Source organism: Eleginops maclovinus, chromosome 12 (genome assembly GCF_036324505.1).
Source record: "Eleginops maclovinus isolate JMC-PN-2008 ecotype Puerto Natales chromosome 12, JC_Emac_rtc_rv5, whole genome shotgun sequence".
NCBI lineage: Eukaryota > Metazoa > Chordata > Actinopteri > Perciformes > Eleginopidae > Eleginops > Eleginops maclovinus.
The window spans coordinates 23,803,905-23,820,758 of NC_086360.1; the positions used below are offsets into that span (position 1 = coordinate 23,803,905).

The 16,854-nt window shown below is 38.2% G+C and overlaps 3 protein-coding genes across 4 annotated transcripts; 2 read left to right on the forward strand and 1 right to left on the reverse strand.

Moving 5' to 3' along the window:
* Nucleotides 1-6,155, forward strand: rsrc2 (arginine/serine-rich coiled-coil 2). Of its 2 annotated transcripts, none has more exons than XM_063897564.1 (10): nt 1-161; nt 1,282-1,426; nt 1,715-1,755; nt 3,020-3,183; nt 3,461-3,592; nt 3,693-3,809; nt 4,515-4,591; nt 4,677-4,939; nt 5,051-5,140; nt 5,431-6,155. In XM_063897564.1, the coding sequence occupies exons 1-10, from the start codon at nt 156-158 to the stop codon at nt 5,620-5,622; spliced, it is 1,227 nt and encodes a 408-aa protein (XP_063753634.1). In that variant the 5' UTR covers nt 1-155; the 3' UTR covers nt 5,623-6,155. The 2 variants fall into 2 exon arrangements, with proteins under 2 accessions (XP_063753634.1, XP_063753635.1); XM_063897565.1 differs by having other exon boundaries at nt 3,693-3,740.
* Nucleotides 5,846-8,814, reverse strand: si:ch211-110p13.9 (uncharacterized protein LOC562347 homolog). Its single transcript, XM_063897566.1, has 4 exons — nt 8,583-8,814; nt 7,700-7,829; nt 7,493-7,626; nt 5,846-7,407 (listed from the first exon to the last, which is right to left on the reverse strand). Exons 1-4 carry the CDS (start codon nt 8,700-8,702, stop codon nt 6,634-6,636), a joined length of 1,158 nt encoding a protein of 385 aa, XP_063753636.1. The 5' UTR covers nt 8,703-8,814; the 3' UTR covers nt 5,846-6,633.
* Nucleotides 8,815-9,140: 326 nt separating this feature from the next.
* Nucleotides 9,141-15,398, forward strand: zcchc8 (zinc finger, CCHC domain containing 8). The gene is made up of 14 exons (XM_063898045.1): nt 9,141-9,349; nt 9,518-9,560; nt 9,918-9,992; nt 10,690-10,792; nt 10,878-10,955; nt 11,078-11,181; nt 11,402-11,467; nt 11,572-11,632; nt 11,724-11,860; nt 12,242-12,384; nt 12,496-12,605; nt 12,886-12,972; nt 13,490-13,610; nt 14,147-15,398. The coding sequence occupies exons 1-14, from the start codon at nt 9,169-9,171 to the stop codon at nt 15,016-15,018; spliced, it is 2,181 nt and encodes a 726-aa protein (XP_063754115.1). The 5' UTR covers nt 9,141-9,168; the 3' UTR covers nt 15,019-15,398.
* The last annotated feature ends 1,456 nt before the right edge of the window (nt 15,399-16,854 follow it).

The window sequence follows — 16,854 nt, forward strand, 5'->3', positions numbered from 1 at the left end:
TAACTCTGTTTGCAGTTGTCGGAAAGCAATGGATACAAAAGTTAAAACCTGGCAACCCAGATCAAATTAGCTTAGCTCGACTGTAGCAGCTCAAGACCCTCCGTGTATGCAGTCACCAAAACAGACGCGTGAAATAAACATTGTGCTATTGGAATATGTCGGTAAGTACCATTACACAACGATGATCCATACACACATAGATGCAGGGACATTTAAATAACGTTAGTGTCGGTTAACGATTCTATTTAACAAATATCTTATTGGTAAAAATGGCGACCACCGTTTGTTAGCTTAGCGACCAAGCTAACGTTAAAAAAATCCTTCTAATCCGAGAATGAATGGCGAATGTAATGGGGTTTAGCTAATTCAGATAGCATGTTGGCTAACAGGATGTTTTTTATTTTATGCCCCGTCACTATCTTGCTTTTGGTTAAAAAGGAATCATCGTCATGATTATATAAAAATCACCGGACGTCGTAATTTTGCCAAATTTAACATAAGCTGCTGTTATTTAAAAGTGTGAAGACCTGCGAGATGAATTATATATGGTGGTGCCCTAAATACGAATGATGAAGTCCTGTTTTGTTTCTGTATGGCTAATAACCACAGGCCCATTAACTAAACTAGACTAGGTTATTGTTACTTCTAACGCCATTTCTTACCATCGGATTGTTTATAAAGTTAAACAAGTACAAAGCACTATCGCACACATACTGCTGGATGATCAGTGAATCGCAAAGTGCTGGATGGAATGGTTCATATAAAAGTAAACATCTCCTCTACATACCTGAGATCATGCATAACACTAATTTTGAAACCATTAAAGACGAGCTATTTATAGCACTGCAGGCCATCCTTTCTAAACTGTCACTTAAAGTAAAACATTTTCTGCTGACTATCGCTATTTCAGGATAAACCCATTCAGGATACAGTGAGATTGGTGTGTTTTTATATGATATGGTGTTGATCACCATTTTCACTTTGTGTGTGTGTGTCTACTCTGCAATGGGAATATTGATCCAAATGATACAAGGACAACATTCTTAAAGTAAATCATTTTGTGTCATCAAGATACATGTCCAATAATGCCATTTGCAACTAAATGAATATGTTAAAAACTGTCTCATACCCTGCCACTTGACATCATTTGAAATCTTATTTCAGGGTTTTCCTATGTGCCAATACCATCTGCCTTTTAGGAGTGTATAGAAAAGGACTTCAGTGTATCAAACCACACTGATTTGCTGCTGACATATTTTTATCTTGTATAATTTTTTCCAGGGAAGTGACAATGATTCGGTTGACATGACCAGAACAGGCTCCCCAGTTCATCACAGGAAAAAACACAACATGGAGTCATCCAGGTCTCCCAGAAGCTCCAGACACCACCATTCAAGGTCAAGGTCACGCTCCAGGGAACGAAAACGTGAGTATTCAGTAACGGTACCAATCCACAGCTGAAATAGCCAGAAAGTGAGGGCCATGGTATGAGTTTTTTTCTCAGCAGAGGCACTCATGAGATCCATCAGTTGAAGTTGTGGAAAGAAAAAGCCACCCACTCATTTAGCAGCATAAATAAATGTATTGTCATATATTTGTGAGGTGATATTTGCCAAATGTAGTAGAAATGCCAGTGTGGTAGCATATAACTACTCAACCTCGTTTTTTTTTAAATGTTCTAATTTGTAATATTTTTGCTTTCTGCTGTTTTCAGGAGACAGAAAATGCAGACGGAGTCGTAGCAGGAGTAAAGAGGTAATTCATTAATTTAATTCTATGACTAGAAACACATTTGATGTGATTTTGAAGTCCTTTCGTTGTTTTCCTTGTTAGTTTTAGGTAAAGGTGAGTATGTTTTATACGGTTACATTTGTTACAATACCTAAAGTTAAGACCAAAAGAATTACATGAAATTGGGCTCACTCTCATGATGGAATGGTTGACACTCAAAGGAAGCTTTCATCCTTCGATATCTGTCATTGTTTGTGACCATAATAAAAGGTGAAGAGTAGCTTTTTTTTTGTTAAATCCTGTGTGTAGATCACATGATAACATTTCTATAATAAATCATACTCAGCGTGCTTATGCACGAAGAGACTGAACAGAAGACCCTGCTGACATAGCAAAATAATATGTCTACTACTGGGACAGGTAACTATCTGCCATTCAAACTCCTCTATCTCACACTATTAGAAGAAGAAAAATAACTCTTGCATCCTTTTCAGCTAGGGATGGGCATAATTCATTAAATTAATATCTCATTTAATCCAAATGTTCTCTTTTCATTAAATCTGTCTGATAAAAGAGTTAAAACGTTTGATCCCTCTTAAGTGATACAGTCACAGAGAGATGTTTTCAGGATATTCAATATGGCACAAAAAATACAGTGTAGAAATGCATCATTCATTTAATTAAAAAAGGTGAATCTGTGCTTTTCATGTTAATTAAACCACCGGTGTTGTTTGATTTGGATGGAGTAAGTAAAGAAGCTGTAAAAAGTAAGTTGATGCCCATCCCTACTTTCTCCTTTCAGTGGTTTCAAGTCCAAAGCGTTCTGGTGACATTGAATTGTTGTTTTTACAGAACTGTCAACTCAAATGTATGTTTTTCCCTAAGAATTAGATCTTAGGGTTTGCATGCAAAGGATTACCTGATCTGATAGTCTCCAAACATGCCTGTTTGATTGAGTACAGAACATTATTACATGACATTATTTAGCTGACACTTTCATTCAGAAAGTATAAACCTTTATAATTGTTCAGTTACCTCTACACTGATCTATTTCGAGTGGAATTACACTGAATGTACTGTAGTCAAATTAATCTATATTGGAAAAAATGGCCATTCTTGCGATGCTGTTCACAACATGACATTCTGTATGTTATGAAAGTAGATTTGAAATGAGAAGGATTTTTGTTTTTTCAAACAAAATTGATTACATACCGTCTGCCCTAAGCCATGGTACTAACTCTTTTTGTTGCACTATTTTCCTGAAAGAGACAACTTCTTCTTAAAACAGGCTCGAAAGAGGGACTCGGAGAAACCATCAAAATCGCACAGAAAAACAGACGAGCAGCAAGAGGCAGAGAGACTGTCAGCAGAGGATGGAGAGGAGCGATCCAGACGCAAAGACAGGAGGCCCTCCAAGGGACGCAGCGCGTCCAGGTCACACTCACGAGAGAAGTAAGTCCGGTCAATAACATCAATATGTTCAGCAGGTCTAAATTCATCGTTATTATGGGACTGTTATATTTTCCCCATTATGAATGCTCTGGCTTTTTGATAACCGAAGCCCCACAGATAAACACATTTGTATTGTAGCAGTTCTGGTCGCAATAGGCAGCACTTTTTGAGATACAGTAGATGAGATAGTCTTAAAGGGAATCTGAGATGTATGGTGAAACTATGCTTCACGACAGTATTTTATTTGATTCCCGTTGATGAATTTTGTCACTTTCAGGCGGCCTCACAGTAAAAGTAAGGACAAACGGCGATCACGATCACGTAGCCGCGACAGGAAGAAGAAGGCTAAGTCTCGCTCAGGTTCAAGGACCAAACACCGCCATCACAGCAGAAGTCGCAGTAAAAGCAGGTGAGCGTGATCTCGCTGTATTTCTTCTTCGGTATGAGTGTTTTTGATTTCTTGTTCTACTTGACAGTATGCTAAGTTTCTTTTTTTGTTGTTCCACCAGGGAGCGAAAGAAAAGGAGTGAGAAAGTGCGCAGAAAGAGTCGAAGCAGGTCTGTTAATCCACCTGCCTTCCGGGGCCGAAACCCAGCTATGGATGCACAAGAGGCCCTGGCCAGAAGGCAAGGCAACAGCTTCCAGGGCACTTACTATGTAGATGGTCGGGCGTCCTGTTCTGGCCAAATCCAAGCAATGCTAGGTGCTTTATGCATCGGTGTAAAAGCGGCTACAAAGCTAAACCTTTTTCAGTTATTACCCTGACCATGTTAACCTCTACTGCTCTACTAATGCCTGACATTTTAAGAAGATGAAGTGGGTAGCAGTTAAATGACAGAGTATGAAACATTAGAACAATACAGATCTAAATCTCTCCATCAGCCAGCTGGTTCACTCCTGAAGTTATTCAGATTAAACTGGTTGATCAGTGGATTTAGCTTAATCTGACTTCTCAGCCATGTTGCACTTGCCAGAGAGCATATTTGTTCCTAAAACAACACTGGTAAGAAATCAAGGACACGTACAATTCAGAAAGGTGGGGGGCAATGGTTGTCTAGGTATCCAAGTCACTGATCATGTGATTTTATTCTCCACATTTAGTCTGGCCGGGGACCTTTGTTGCATGTTACACCTTCTCTCTCTGCCTCCATTTCCTTTCAAACCACCACTGTCCCGTTTAATGAATGCAATAATGCTCAGAAATACAAGTGTAAAGTCTGGCTTATGTCTATTATTTGCGTACATAACATTATGACCTCCAGGTACACAAAAGGTGGCAGAATAGGGTTTGAGATAAGACATCTAACAGGATTTCTCTGTTCTCTTTCCAGGCTGGAGAGAGCAAAAAAACTGCAGGAGCAGAAGGAGAAGGAATTGTTGGAGCAGCAACAGCAGGAGATATCTGCAGGTGAGAACAGCTTAATGTGCCAATGTTTCCAAATAATTTCAGTCAAGATTCAGTAAGTTACTCGTGCTGTGTTTTCTGTTTCCAGTGGCCGCCCCTATCGCCGCAGCGGCTGCTGCTGCAACGGTCACATCGAACCCTGCGCTCAATGTGGCAGCACTGCTTGCCTCTGGGACCCAGGTCACGCCACAGATAGCCATGGCAGCACAGATGGCAGCCCTTCAAGCTAAAACACTGGCAGAGACTGGCATCGCTGTGCCCAGCTACTATAACCCATCCGCTGTAAACCCCATGAAGTTTGCAGAGCAGGAGAAAAAGAGGAAGATGCTATGGCAGGGAAAGAAGGAGGGGGTAAGATCTCAACAGGCTCTTAAATAATGTTTACGAGAAAAAGGATATTTTGAAAAACAATATTTGAATAATATTTCATGAGTCTTATCATCATTTCTGTTTTCTTTTAAGGACAAATCCCAAACAGCTGAGTTGTGGGAAAAGCTCAACTTTGGGAACAAGAACCAAAATGTTAAATTCCGCAAACTAATGGGTATAAAAGTAAGTAGTTTCTTATTTTACTCAAAGACAAAGTTAGTGGGATTTGTCTGTTGTTTGTAAACACAGCATTCAATGTTGGCCCCTCCTCCTGTGAACACTTTTCAAAGCTTACTCTTGGATGCATACTGAGGATCGGACATCTGGTCACTACGTTTGATAGAGATTGACATCCAGAAAAGTCATATAAATACCCAGATGTAATAAAAGTTGCTGCTCCATTTTCAGAACACCACCTTAAGCTTTCTGAATGTTTACTTTTCAGAGCTAAAATCAATTTGATGTGTTTACAGGGAGAGGACGAAGTGGAACCGGAAGTAGCCCAACCGCTCAACGAAGAAGGCCTGAAGACTCTTCAGAAGCAGGAGGAGATGTTCAGGAACCTGGACGTTCAGTACGAGATGGCTCGCTCTCAGACGCACACTCAGAGGGGGATGGGCCTCGGCTTCTCCTCCTCTTTCTCCCGTGGGATGGACTCCATCTAGTGCCAGACATTTGCTCCGCATCTGATCACACAGGACCACCAATTCATCGCTAGCCTCTCAAGCTTGCATGGATGTCGCTATGAATCTGTAATTTATTTATAGACAAACATCTCACATATTGGAACATTATGTAAATAGGCAGATGCTGAGTATGTCTCAGTGGTTTATTAATCTGTACTGTAATCTTTGCAAAAGGATGCATCAACTTAACCGGTTGATACTCGTTGAGATATATTATTTGTTTGAATTACGTGGTAGTTTTTTTTTTTTTAACTCATATTTGTGATTGTTTGAACATAAACAGAATATAATGTGGCTCAAGTAAACACAGTTTACACCCATTTAGCAAAAAAGGCACCTGAAGTCAGTGCAGCATTATCAAAATCTCTCGGATTTATTTTTTCCTGATCGGGAAAAACACAGCAGTGGATTTTATTACATATTGTACTCAGTATTGCCATGGCGAAAGATGGGCTTTGCAGCAGAAATCACATATTTCATATGCTCCTGAAATAAATTGGTTTTGTGTTGAATGTTGTTTTATTTTTTCATCACCTCACTTAATTGTATTGTGTTATCAGTGGATTACTACATTCAGTGTTGGGGAGTAAAAGAGGGGATTTATCAGAGTTATGTTGATGAAATCTAACAAAATAATGCTCATCACCCATGAGTACTTTAGGGAAGATTACACCTCCTGGTTTAATGACTCTCAATCTTTAATGCCCAAACATTTGTTCGAAAAGTGATCAAATGTATTAAGTTATTTAATAGATACATGACTTGTGTTTAACAGTAACTATCTCTAAAATTTTAACATTATCCACTAACGGTAAACACAATCATGAGTTGTCCTGCAGCCCAAGTTGTTACCAAACCTGACAGAAGGCCTGTGTGGAAAAAACTAGACAGTACAAAGCAAATACAGGACAATGTTATACATGTTTATTATAATACTGCTAAAAACAGGTTCAGTTAAATTGCTGGTCTTAATGCCGAAATGGAAATCTCCTATTTACATATAAGACTGGAGTACAGCACATGAGCAACACCAGTGATGAGGTTGTGGTTGGCAAACTCGAGGATGAGGAGCAGGATGGGGAACTCGCTGTGTCTCTTCCCCAGGTCGGACTCCTCACTTAAGCCCATCCAGTGTAGCAGCAGAGTCTGCATGGCTTCTGGGAAAAGTTCTGTCACTAGTTCTTCAGCAGGTGGCAAGTCACTTATCCGCTCAATGTGCTGAACTTTAAAGCCCTCCACTCTCTGGCTGATGCTGCCGTTTGCTGCGTGAAACTGCTGGCCTAGCCAACGTCCTATACCGCAAAGCAGGGAACTTGAATACACACAGCCCCAGTCTTTGGCCTTCAGTAGGGCTGTGACAGTCTCTGTTACATCCTTTTCTTCTAGACTCCCATTCATGTACCGCTCAATGTTCTCCAAAAGCAGCAAGATAGTCTCCAGCTGCTCTGTGTAGCTGTGAGTCTCGGAGGAGAGTTTGTGATCCAAGCTCTGTAGTTTCTGTCTCACTGTCGAAACAAGTTGGCCGTGCTCTGTTTGCAATCTCTGCTTGGGAGAGGAACAGTAGTCATGATCTGCTGATGCATCGACTGTTTCATTGCTATATACATCCATCGATTCCCTGCCAACCTGGCAATGCTGAGGTTGTGGCGTTTCACTCCTGGATTCTGTAACCTGCAGGACGCTGGACAGAGCATTGTCGAGCTGCACACTGAGGCTGTAGCTCGTTTTCAGAGGGCTGACGTTTATCTGTGATTTCCAAACATCCTGCAATGTTAAACCGTAATGAATTAAAAGATACATGAAAAAATATTATGTAGATAAGACATTCAAAATGCTAACTGTACTGCACCTGGAAGTTCTCGAGCACAGCAAGCTGCTCCTGCTTACTGTACATCTCAAACGCTACTCGGAAAAGTCCTTGAACGCTGTAGAACCAGAGGCTGTTGTTTGCAGTAGCTACCTTCAAACCGTGGAACCTGAACGCTGCAACAGGAAGACAACAGTGGTGTGTATTTTTGTATTGGAACGTTACTTTCTCTTGTGTATTTTTTTTTACCTGAGGAAAAATGTATTTTTGTTGCGAAGCCTTTCTTGGCAAACTTGGCATGGTATCTGGGATGGTTCTCTGTGCGAATGTCTGTGTTGGAAAAGAGATCTGCGCCTAAAAAGAGAGGGACCACTGGACTCTGAAACAGATACAGAAATGATCAAAATGATGTATTTTTTGTGATATGGACATAAATTAGGAAGTAATACTATTAATAAAATGCCTTTCAAAAACAGACAAGATTGCCGACAGTTACAAAAACCCTGGTTAGAAGATGTAACGTATTTACTGTAGTAAAAATTCCACAGTGTAAACATACTCTGTAAGGTCAAACTATCATTCCATAATATATGTTAGAAGTTGTATTAGTTGTTTAATATCTGCAAAGTATGTAGTAATTTAAGCTTTATAAATCAATGAAGTACAATATTTGTCACCAAGACGTAGCTGGTTTCAAAGGTCATGTGAAGTCTGATTGCAAAAACCTAGCTACTTTAAGCAGAGTTGGGAGAAGTACTCAGATCTTGTACTTAGTAAAAGTAGAATTACCAGAATGTAGGAATTACAAGTAAAAATCCTGCATTGCAAATATTACTAATTTAAAATTAAAAAGTATTAGCATCAAAATATACTTAAAGTACCCAAAGTAAAAGTACTCACATCAGAATAATATATATTGTATATTTTGACACAACTATTGATGTATTAATGTGTTTATTAAAGCTGGTAAAGGTGACACTATTTTTTGGGGGGTAAAAGTACAAAGTAGCAACAAATGTAAGTACGCAAATGAAGTACAAGTCCCTCAAAGTTGTACTTAAGTACAGCACTTGGATAAATCTACTGACGTTACACCACTGACTTTAAGACAGAAGCCCTCAGTAACACTCACCTTGTTGGAGCACTCTGTCAGTCTGAACGATGTCAGATTCACCAGCTGAATAAAGCGAATTTTTCGAGAGCCCCCGTCCCAATGAGGTAAAGTTAAGGTAGTAGTCGAACAGCTCGACATTGCTGGAAGCAAGCAAAGGAAGCTTCTCAATCAGTCACAAATGTCAAGTAAAGTAACGACATTCAAGCAACAGCAACAGCAACAAGCCGAGATGACCGCCGGAACAGGAGTACAGGTGTATTTTACACCCTTCACCATGTCTTAAAGGCAAAGGCAATAGCGATTCATAAGCCCCCGATAACACTATGCACTGAAATGTTCAGAAAAGCACGGAGTGTGGAAAGGTACTATCAAATAGATTTACATATTAATTATCTGAAATGTGAAAATAACTTAGAAGCAACTGGAGTTGCTTCACCTAGTGTTGGATTTATGTAGCCTGTAATACAATATAATGGGCTCAAAACAACACTGGCTTCACCTGCGTACCACGTGACATGAAGAGAACCAATGAAAACGAATTATAGCTACTTTCACCTCTGAACCTGAATCCGTCCTGCCTGCACCACAGTGTTGCTAAAAAAAAATGGCTGAAGTTGATTTCGGCGACAGTGAGCTCTTTGAGCAGCTCGAAGACTCTGCACCACCGCTGGTCCCCATGCATATTCGCTTCACAGATGACGATGAGGAAGACCAGGATGAGACGAGCCAGCTCCGGAGCCGGCTGGAGGAGTGTGATGACTACATCCAGAGACTCACCGAGGAGAATATCCTTGTGTCAGTGTGTGTTAGCTCTGTGGATGTAGCACAAGCTAACTGCGGCTAACGTCGCCAGACTCCTCTCAATAACCATAACACAAAATGCACAACTCGTAAATATACCCTGATGGCTTTATTTGTAGGATGTCTGTCTAATTCCTTAACTCATAGATCACATAAAGGTTTGAGAAGGAAACTGAACATCATGGCACGGCCAAGGTAATTGTGAGCTGACTAGCTAATGCGCACAACAAATGAAACGAAACTCATCAGAGATATTCACACTGTTTCCCGTAGTGCAAAAACATTTATTTTGTGCAACCAGTCTTGCCAACTTACATTTTACTGTACTTTCAGAGGTTGGTTTAAATGAATTGTAAAATTATATTAATTTTGACAAATGTGCTAATGTTTACATTGTATACATTGTGATGTATAATGAGATGTTATAATGTGTGTTGATCGTTATGTGTGAACATGCCAAAGGACTGCAGATGAAAATTATGTTTGAGCTACGTCTTCTCTTATTGAGATCAATATATATATATATGAGATATACTTTCTTTCTCTTTACAGCGGCATCATTATTAAAGATGCCAACATGGACGGGCCAGCTCTCCAAGTCCTTTATGCAAACAACATTGTTTCAAAGTAAGCAGTCTAATGTATTTATTGGCTCACTTCCGGTTTGCATTGTATGTTTTATCACTTCTGTCCTAGTATGTCCATCAGTGGTTGAAGAAGTACTCAGATAATTTAGCAATACTACAGTTTAGAAATACTACGTCCTGTTTAACTTTACTCAAAAGTACAACATTTCAGAATGATGTCTTTAATGAGTTGATGCATGAAGGATTTTAATACTACAGTTGGTGGTAATGAATTGCTTGCTATAATGCTGCGTTGTTTAATTGTTTTATTAATAACGCATAATACTATCTTAATTGTTAATATTTTTCCAGTTGTTAAATAACTAGTCATTTATCAACTAAACCGTATATAGTAGAGTTAAAAGAACAATATCTTCCTCTATACAGCATATTATAAAGAAACAGAAAACTTAATTACTCAAATCACTCCAAAATTCTGCTTTAGTATAGTGCTTGAATGTATTTACTTAGTTACTGTACACCACTGCTGTCAAGTTTGCGTTATGGTAAAACATTTATTTTGTACCATGATAACACTAGGCCTATTGCTAAAACACACTTGTTTTACATTTATTTTGTTACTGTTTTCACACTTTGGTATAAGACGAAAGTACAGAATCTGTATTACCTTGCTGTGTGTTTGTAGCTCATCACTAAATTGTTTTTAAAAAAGTAAACAATACCCGTCTTCTCTTTAGGCAATGTCGTCAAGAAATAGAAGATTGCATCTGCAACTTGATTTTGAAACACCAGAACCCGAGCAATGAAAAGAGAACATCCATCATTGAAATGAAACCCCAGGTATTAAACAAGAGTGGATTTTATTCTAATGCATTCTAATACAGTTATGAACCTATGTTTGAAGCATGTTCTGTTCTCTATGAAGAATTCAGCCTTTGGTATGGAGGAAGATCTGCAGAAGTCTTCTTCCAGTGCTGTAAAAACAACAACCGAAGCCTTTAAAGTGAGTATTTACTGTCATGTGGAGTTGTTTGAATATTGCATCATTTAAAAACCTTGCCACATTTGATGTTTTCAAATATATTTCATGCTATTTTAACATATAAACGTTGTTTCTTTTTTTAGGTGGTTGGGAGTGTCTTATATTTCACTACATTTAGCGTTGACAGACTTGGACAGCCTCTGTTAAATGAAAACCCCCAGCTGACCGATGGATGGGATGTTCCAACGTATCTTTAAGAATAATAAATTGAAACAACAAAACTTCAATGAACTGTGTAGTCAGTTAACCGGTTTTCAACAATGGATCAGAATCTTCTCTTTCAAGTAAAGATCTCCTGATTGGTACCACTGGTGTTTAAAACATATCAAAGTGGCAATTTTGTCCAAAAAGGGAATCTTGTAGTTTATATTTTTAAACACGATAACCTTTCCTGAATTTTTGCAAAGTTATCAACAGGTTTTCAACCAAGTCGTTGGCACAGATGGACAGGATATAGAAATGAAAGACAAAAGGTATGTCAAGCTGTATTTAGTTTCCATCCTTTGATTATGACTTGTTTTGTTCTTGTGTGGCATATACCTGAATGATGAGTCCATCACTGATGTGTTCATTGCAGACCCAAATCAATGTGTTTCAACTGTGGTTCGAGTGGTCATCAGCTGAGAGACTGCCCCAAGGTAAGAACAAGTAATCATTATTAGGATTTGAATGTAAACATGAGTCAGAACATGATATACTTACTATATTCATACATGTTAACCTCCATAGCCCAAAGACATGGCTGCAATTAATGAGCGAAGGAAGGAGTTCAATCAGAACAGCAACCAGTCCATGACGAGTAACCAGCGATACCACGCGGATGAAGTAGAGGAACGCTTTGCCAAATACAAGCCTGGAGTCATGAGGTAGGTTTTTTATTTTGTGCCCAATAGACGCAACTAGGGCTGCAACCAGTGATATATTTTTTTGCTGAATCTGCATACTACTTTCATTTGGTCTATTAAATATCAGAACCTAGTTCCACATTTCCATCACATTCTTCAAATCCAAGATAATGTTTTCTTACTAAGTAATATTCAGCAAAGGATTTAAAACTGAGAAAAGTAAAAAGCATATTTTGCAATTTGAAAAACAACAAAAAACTTGAATGACTGACGGATTATCAAAATAGTTATTTTTCTGTTGATACAGTTATCGTTGCAGCTCTACAAACATTAGTTATAAATGTTCTATGGTAAAGAAAGTCTTCATACTTAAATGTTTTACACTGTTGTGCTTTTGAACAGCGAGGATCTGCTGACAGCTCTGGGAATTGAGGAAAATACCCTGCCTCCTCTCATTTATCGAATGAGGCAGCTGGGCTATCCCCCAGGCTGGCTCAAAGAGGCCGAGATGGAAAATTCTGGCTTAGCGATGTATGATGGAAATGGTATGTTTTGAATACAATTTAAACAAATGTTCCTTTGAGCAACAAACCAGAAGAATTTAATTGAGATGTAGAAAGGTTTGACTGAATCTGTGTTGTTTTTGGGTTTTCTAGCGTCAAATGAAGGTAACACAAAAGACAATTCCCAAAACATCTCTTATGATGTTTCCAAACTGGTGGACTTCCCCGGTTTCAATGTTCCTCCATCACACACGTTGAAAGATGTAAGTCCTACTATGTAATTCTTTAAATATGTATCACCAGTTACATTAGAGTTCAGGTATCTAAATTATAGTTGCATCATTTGGGTAAGTAATATCTTCAGTTGTATAGTTAATCAGAAAACAATAATAGAAATCAATACATACATTATTATCATTTTCACTAAATTGATGATATATTATTATTTATGTTCCTACTGTAGTATAGAGTCAGTGTGTTTCAGTGGCAGGAGATTCTTACAATATGTGCTCTAACACTTTTTTAATTTCTTTTGACCTCCAGGAGTTCATGCGGTATGGTTCAATTCCAATGCAGAGTAACCACATGAAGCCAAACTATGCAGCTTACCTGTCCACCAACTTCCCTATGGTAAATATCCTAAAGCCCCTCAAATTGTTGTTGTTCTTGTTTTTAAAAACATGGACATGTTCTTTGCCTCTGATAACCAAACTATCCGGATATTACATGTGAACATTTGAACACACCACTATTTATCTTGTTACCCTGATATATGTACGTACACTGCTTTCCACTATCCTCACTGCTCATGGTCATTTTTTCAAAAATCAAGGACGTGTCACTGTTTGCATCCAAATCATCCAATGCGAATTAGAAGATATCAGATACAAATACCAACGGGATATATTATAAATACAAACAATTTAAAAAATAACCATAAATGACACAAATTGTCTGCTGTAGAAATACAAATGATTTCTTCAATAGCAACAAACCTGCTCTATACAACAGTCTGTCATGCTTGTCTCTGGATTTTCACTTGTTGTCAAATAACTGGCACTGATGAAAAATAGGATGATAATTACTTTGCATTTGGGACTAGCCCTTAAATCTTTTAATTCCACATGTCTTTCTTTCTAACAAACAGCCTGGTGCCACCAGCAACAAGAGGCGCCATGAATCAGAGTCATCGCCGCATCCGAAGAAGAAGACGAGGCCCAGTCCTGATCAGAACTCTGACAGGAGCTCCGACATGGATGTTGAGTCTGGTAAATGTTCATCTCTTGCACCTTAAAATGTGCTTTACAAATGACTTGGAACACAAAGTTCTGGAACTAAAATGGAAGAAGTGTCTGTTTGACTGTCTGACTTTATTAGGACTTCATTGCTCTTTTAAAGCCCATATCTAATCGCGTGAAATTGTTCTTCTGGAGTGAAAACCAAACTTCAGAAAGTTGAAAAAGGGAATATTATTGACTTTAAAAGGTGGCATGATGTTGCTGTCACACTTACAGATTTGAGTATTTTAGAAACTCACGCACAACTATCTGATGTTTACAGAAAATGGTCTGGGGATTAAAAAGAAACCAGTGAGCCATCGTATTTTGGGTTGTAATATTTTGTGTTTAAAATCTAGATATCATAATCAAAAACTGCAGAAGTAATATTGTACTTTTTACAATGATGCCATGTTGTAAAAAGCAAGTCTTGTGTTTTCGTGCCAAAGCTGAAATTCAGAACAATGTACAATAGCACTTGAATCAGCTGCCCTTTACTTTTCTAATCACCCCATGTCTTCCCTCAGACCCAGGAACACCTTATTATCAAGGCCCAGGTGACTTCCAGTTCCAGACACCATTCCCCCCTGGCTCCCCTTGCTACAATTCTCCTCCTCCTTTACCTCAGGGCACTCCTCCTGCCACACCCACTCCCCCACCTCTCCCTAAAGGTACTCCTCCTCCCACACCAACCAATGGCTCCCCAGCTCTGCGGGGGCGTAACTGGGTAGTAGTTGATGAGACTGTACCAGCAACAGAGGATGAGTTGTCATTGGAGGAACTGGAGGAGCAGCAGAGGCTGATTTGGGCCGCTCTAGAAAATGCTGACACTGCAACTAATAGCGACCCTGAGACACCTGTAGTGGGAACACCTGTACCCAGTTCACCAAGTGTGTCCATACCGCATGTTGACACGGAACCGGAGGAGGTAGAAGAAACAATGGAGACGACGACACCTGCGGAAACTTCCTCTAGTAGTGAAACTCAAAAGAAGCCTGTGGTTCAAGAGATTACTGCTCAGAGCCCCGAACCAGTCAAAGCAAAAGAAGAAATCCTGCAGAGTCCAGGTCCAATCAAATCCCATGATGACAGCCCGCAGAGCCCTGATCCAATCAAATCCCATGATGAAAGCCCGCAGAGCCCTGATCCAATTAAATGCCAGGATGACAGCCAGCAGATTCCCGATCTAGATCCCTCTAATGGCGGGGCTAAAGATTGCGCTTCTCCTCAGCATGATGAGACGATATCGGCTGTTCCTCATAGAAGCAGGTTTGCAGCTGGCATCGTTCCATTTGAGGATACACCGGAGTTCACTGAAGTCGCTGAATCCACAGGGACATACCTCAAGATCAGAGACTTGCTCAAAAGCTCCCCCCGAAGTATGGCGAAGAAAAAATAAAATTGGACCATCTTCATTTGGATCATAGCAGGGATGCATCAATATTTTTTTTAACACAAACTTGACCATCTTAAGCAATTATTTGGCTGTTTATTATTTTTTACCAAGTTGAATGTCTATGCTGTGTATAAACATTTGCTTTTCTAAGATACAAGGGAGGGGCATTAAGGGATGCTGCAACGGCAAACGTTTGTAGGTATTGACCAATTAGTCTCAGTTTTTGTTGCAGTTTTACTCATGCTGTTAATTCTATTGTACAATTTGTAAAATGGTCATTTCCTGACATGTATTCATTTTAATATTATGCTGTTTAATGGGTTTTTCTATTTTTGTCCCTCTTAAATTGATCTTAAACCATTCACTAAACAGGCTTTCAACTGCGTCATTGCTTTATTTGGAACTGCATTCCAACAACCAGCATTTTCTCCCTGATGACATTAGGAAGCACTTCTACATTTGTTTTTATTTATACACTATTCATCAGAAAGATTCTCACACCCCGGCTGAAATGAAATATATTTTTTGCATTTTTTAAACTGATGTGCAAGCAAAAAGGCATCATAAATGTTCAAATTTAGAATCAACATTATTAAAAATAACATTTTATAATTAGGAGGCAAGCTGAATACTTGTGTCAGTCAACGGTAGGCTTTTCTTTTGGCATGAAGTAGCATAATATTTACATACTTTTAAGAGGGTGCTTTTGAGGATTACATTTGTACTTCTAATAATGTCGTGAGTTGGATGAATTTATCAGATCTTTAAATTCAACCTAATTAAAAGTAACAATACAACAGTGTATGAATACTGTTACAGGCTAAAGACCTGCTTTTAAAACAAGTACAATTACAAAAGCATGAGAATATAGGTAAAAGACCCTAAAGCAAAATTACCCATTCTGCACCAAAAGCTCATTTTAGATTTTTGTTTATATATATATATTATTTGATTGAATTATTATTATTATTTAATCATTAATTTTTTCATCAATTTAATGTTATAGCTGGTAAAGGAGGGGCTTCTTTTTTACACTTTGGTAGCTTTCAGAAAGAAAATAATCAAGTTGACAAATGTATCTGAATATTTAAAGTTACATTTTAAGTTGAAAATATTTCCATCTGAAATGTAGAGGGGTGGTATAAAAAAAGCAGGAAATTGTAATCGTAAAATAAGTTGCTTTAAATTTGTACTTAAGTACTTAATTCAGACTAGCTTGACGAGTTTGTTAATTTATAACTGATATCTTTTTAGATGCAATTAAGGATTTTAATTCTATGTATATAATATTAAGGGATTTTCACAACAATTACATTTTATTTCAATTGTTTCTTTCTGAGTGTCCAGTCAATATTTTAAACTATTTGTTGCACATACATGCATACTGAATACCCACATACACCTACATACAGTACATACTTATGCAAATACACATTCATACACAAGTTCATGTGTGTCTGTATGTGGGTTTTAACTAAGAATCTCAAATGTGAAATCATTTTGGAGATACTAAATCGTTATTTGTAGATTATAAGTAATTATTTTTCATCACAAGGCAACAATTTCGTGTTTATAATATGTGCTTAAATAGTATAACAGTAAAGTACTTTGTAAGGATGTTTTCCTTATTTATTTGAGGCTGTGACTTTAAATAATAAAGTTATAACTTTAAATAAATATGAACAATCTCAAAATAACTCTAATGAATTAACATCTCAAACTAAGTTTATGGCTTTTTTGAGCAACTAAGTGGTCATTTTTAGAATCTCAGTCATTATTTTCAGAAAGCTCGTCATGATACTGACTGAAATATTGGGGGTTTTTTCACCACAAGGCAAA

What these genes read in the sequence shown, in the direction of transcription:
- rsrc2 (XM_063897564.1), top strand. An exon ending in GTCGTAGCAGGAGTAAAGAG is followed by an intron (nt 1,756 to 3,019) that starts GTAATTCATTAA and finishes TTCTTAAAACAG; the next exon opens with GCTCGAAAGAGGGACTCGGA. An exon ending in ACAGCAGGAGATATCTGCAG is followed by an intron (nt 4,592 to 4,676) that starts GTGAGAACAGCT and finishes TTCTGTTTCCAG; the next exon opens with TGGCCGCCCCTATCGCCGCA.
- si:ch211-110p13.9 (XM_063897566.1), bottom strand. Translation starts at nt 8,702, where the DNA reads ATGTCGAGCTGTTCGACTACTACCTTAACTTTACCTCATTGGGACGGG. An exon ending in TGACAGAGTGCTCCAACAAG is followed by an intron (nt 7,830 to 8,582) that starts GTGAGTGTTACT and finishes TATCTGTTTCAG; the next exon opens with AGTCCAGTGGTCCCTCTCTT. An exon ending in CTGTGCTCGAGAACTTCCAG is followed by an intron (nt 7,408 to 7,492) that starts GTGCAGTACAGT and finishes TTAACATTGCAG; the next exon opens with GATGTTTGGAAATCACAGAT.
- zcchc8 (XM_063898045.1), top strand. Translation starts at nt 9,169, where the DNA reads ATGGCTGAAGTTGATTTCGGCGACAGTGAGCTCTTTGAGCAGCTCGAA. An exon ending in CAACAACCGAAGCCTTTAAA is followed by an intron (nt 10,956 to 11,077) that starts GTGAGTATTTAC and finishes TTCTTTTTTTAG; the next exon opens with GTGGTTGGGAGTGTCTTATA. An exon ending in AGCTGAGAGACTGCCCCAAG is followed by an intron (nt 11,633 to 11,723) that starts GTAAGAACAAGT and finishes TAACCTCCATAG; the next exon opens with CCCAAAGACATGGCTGCAAT.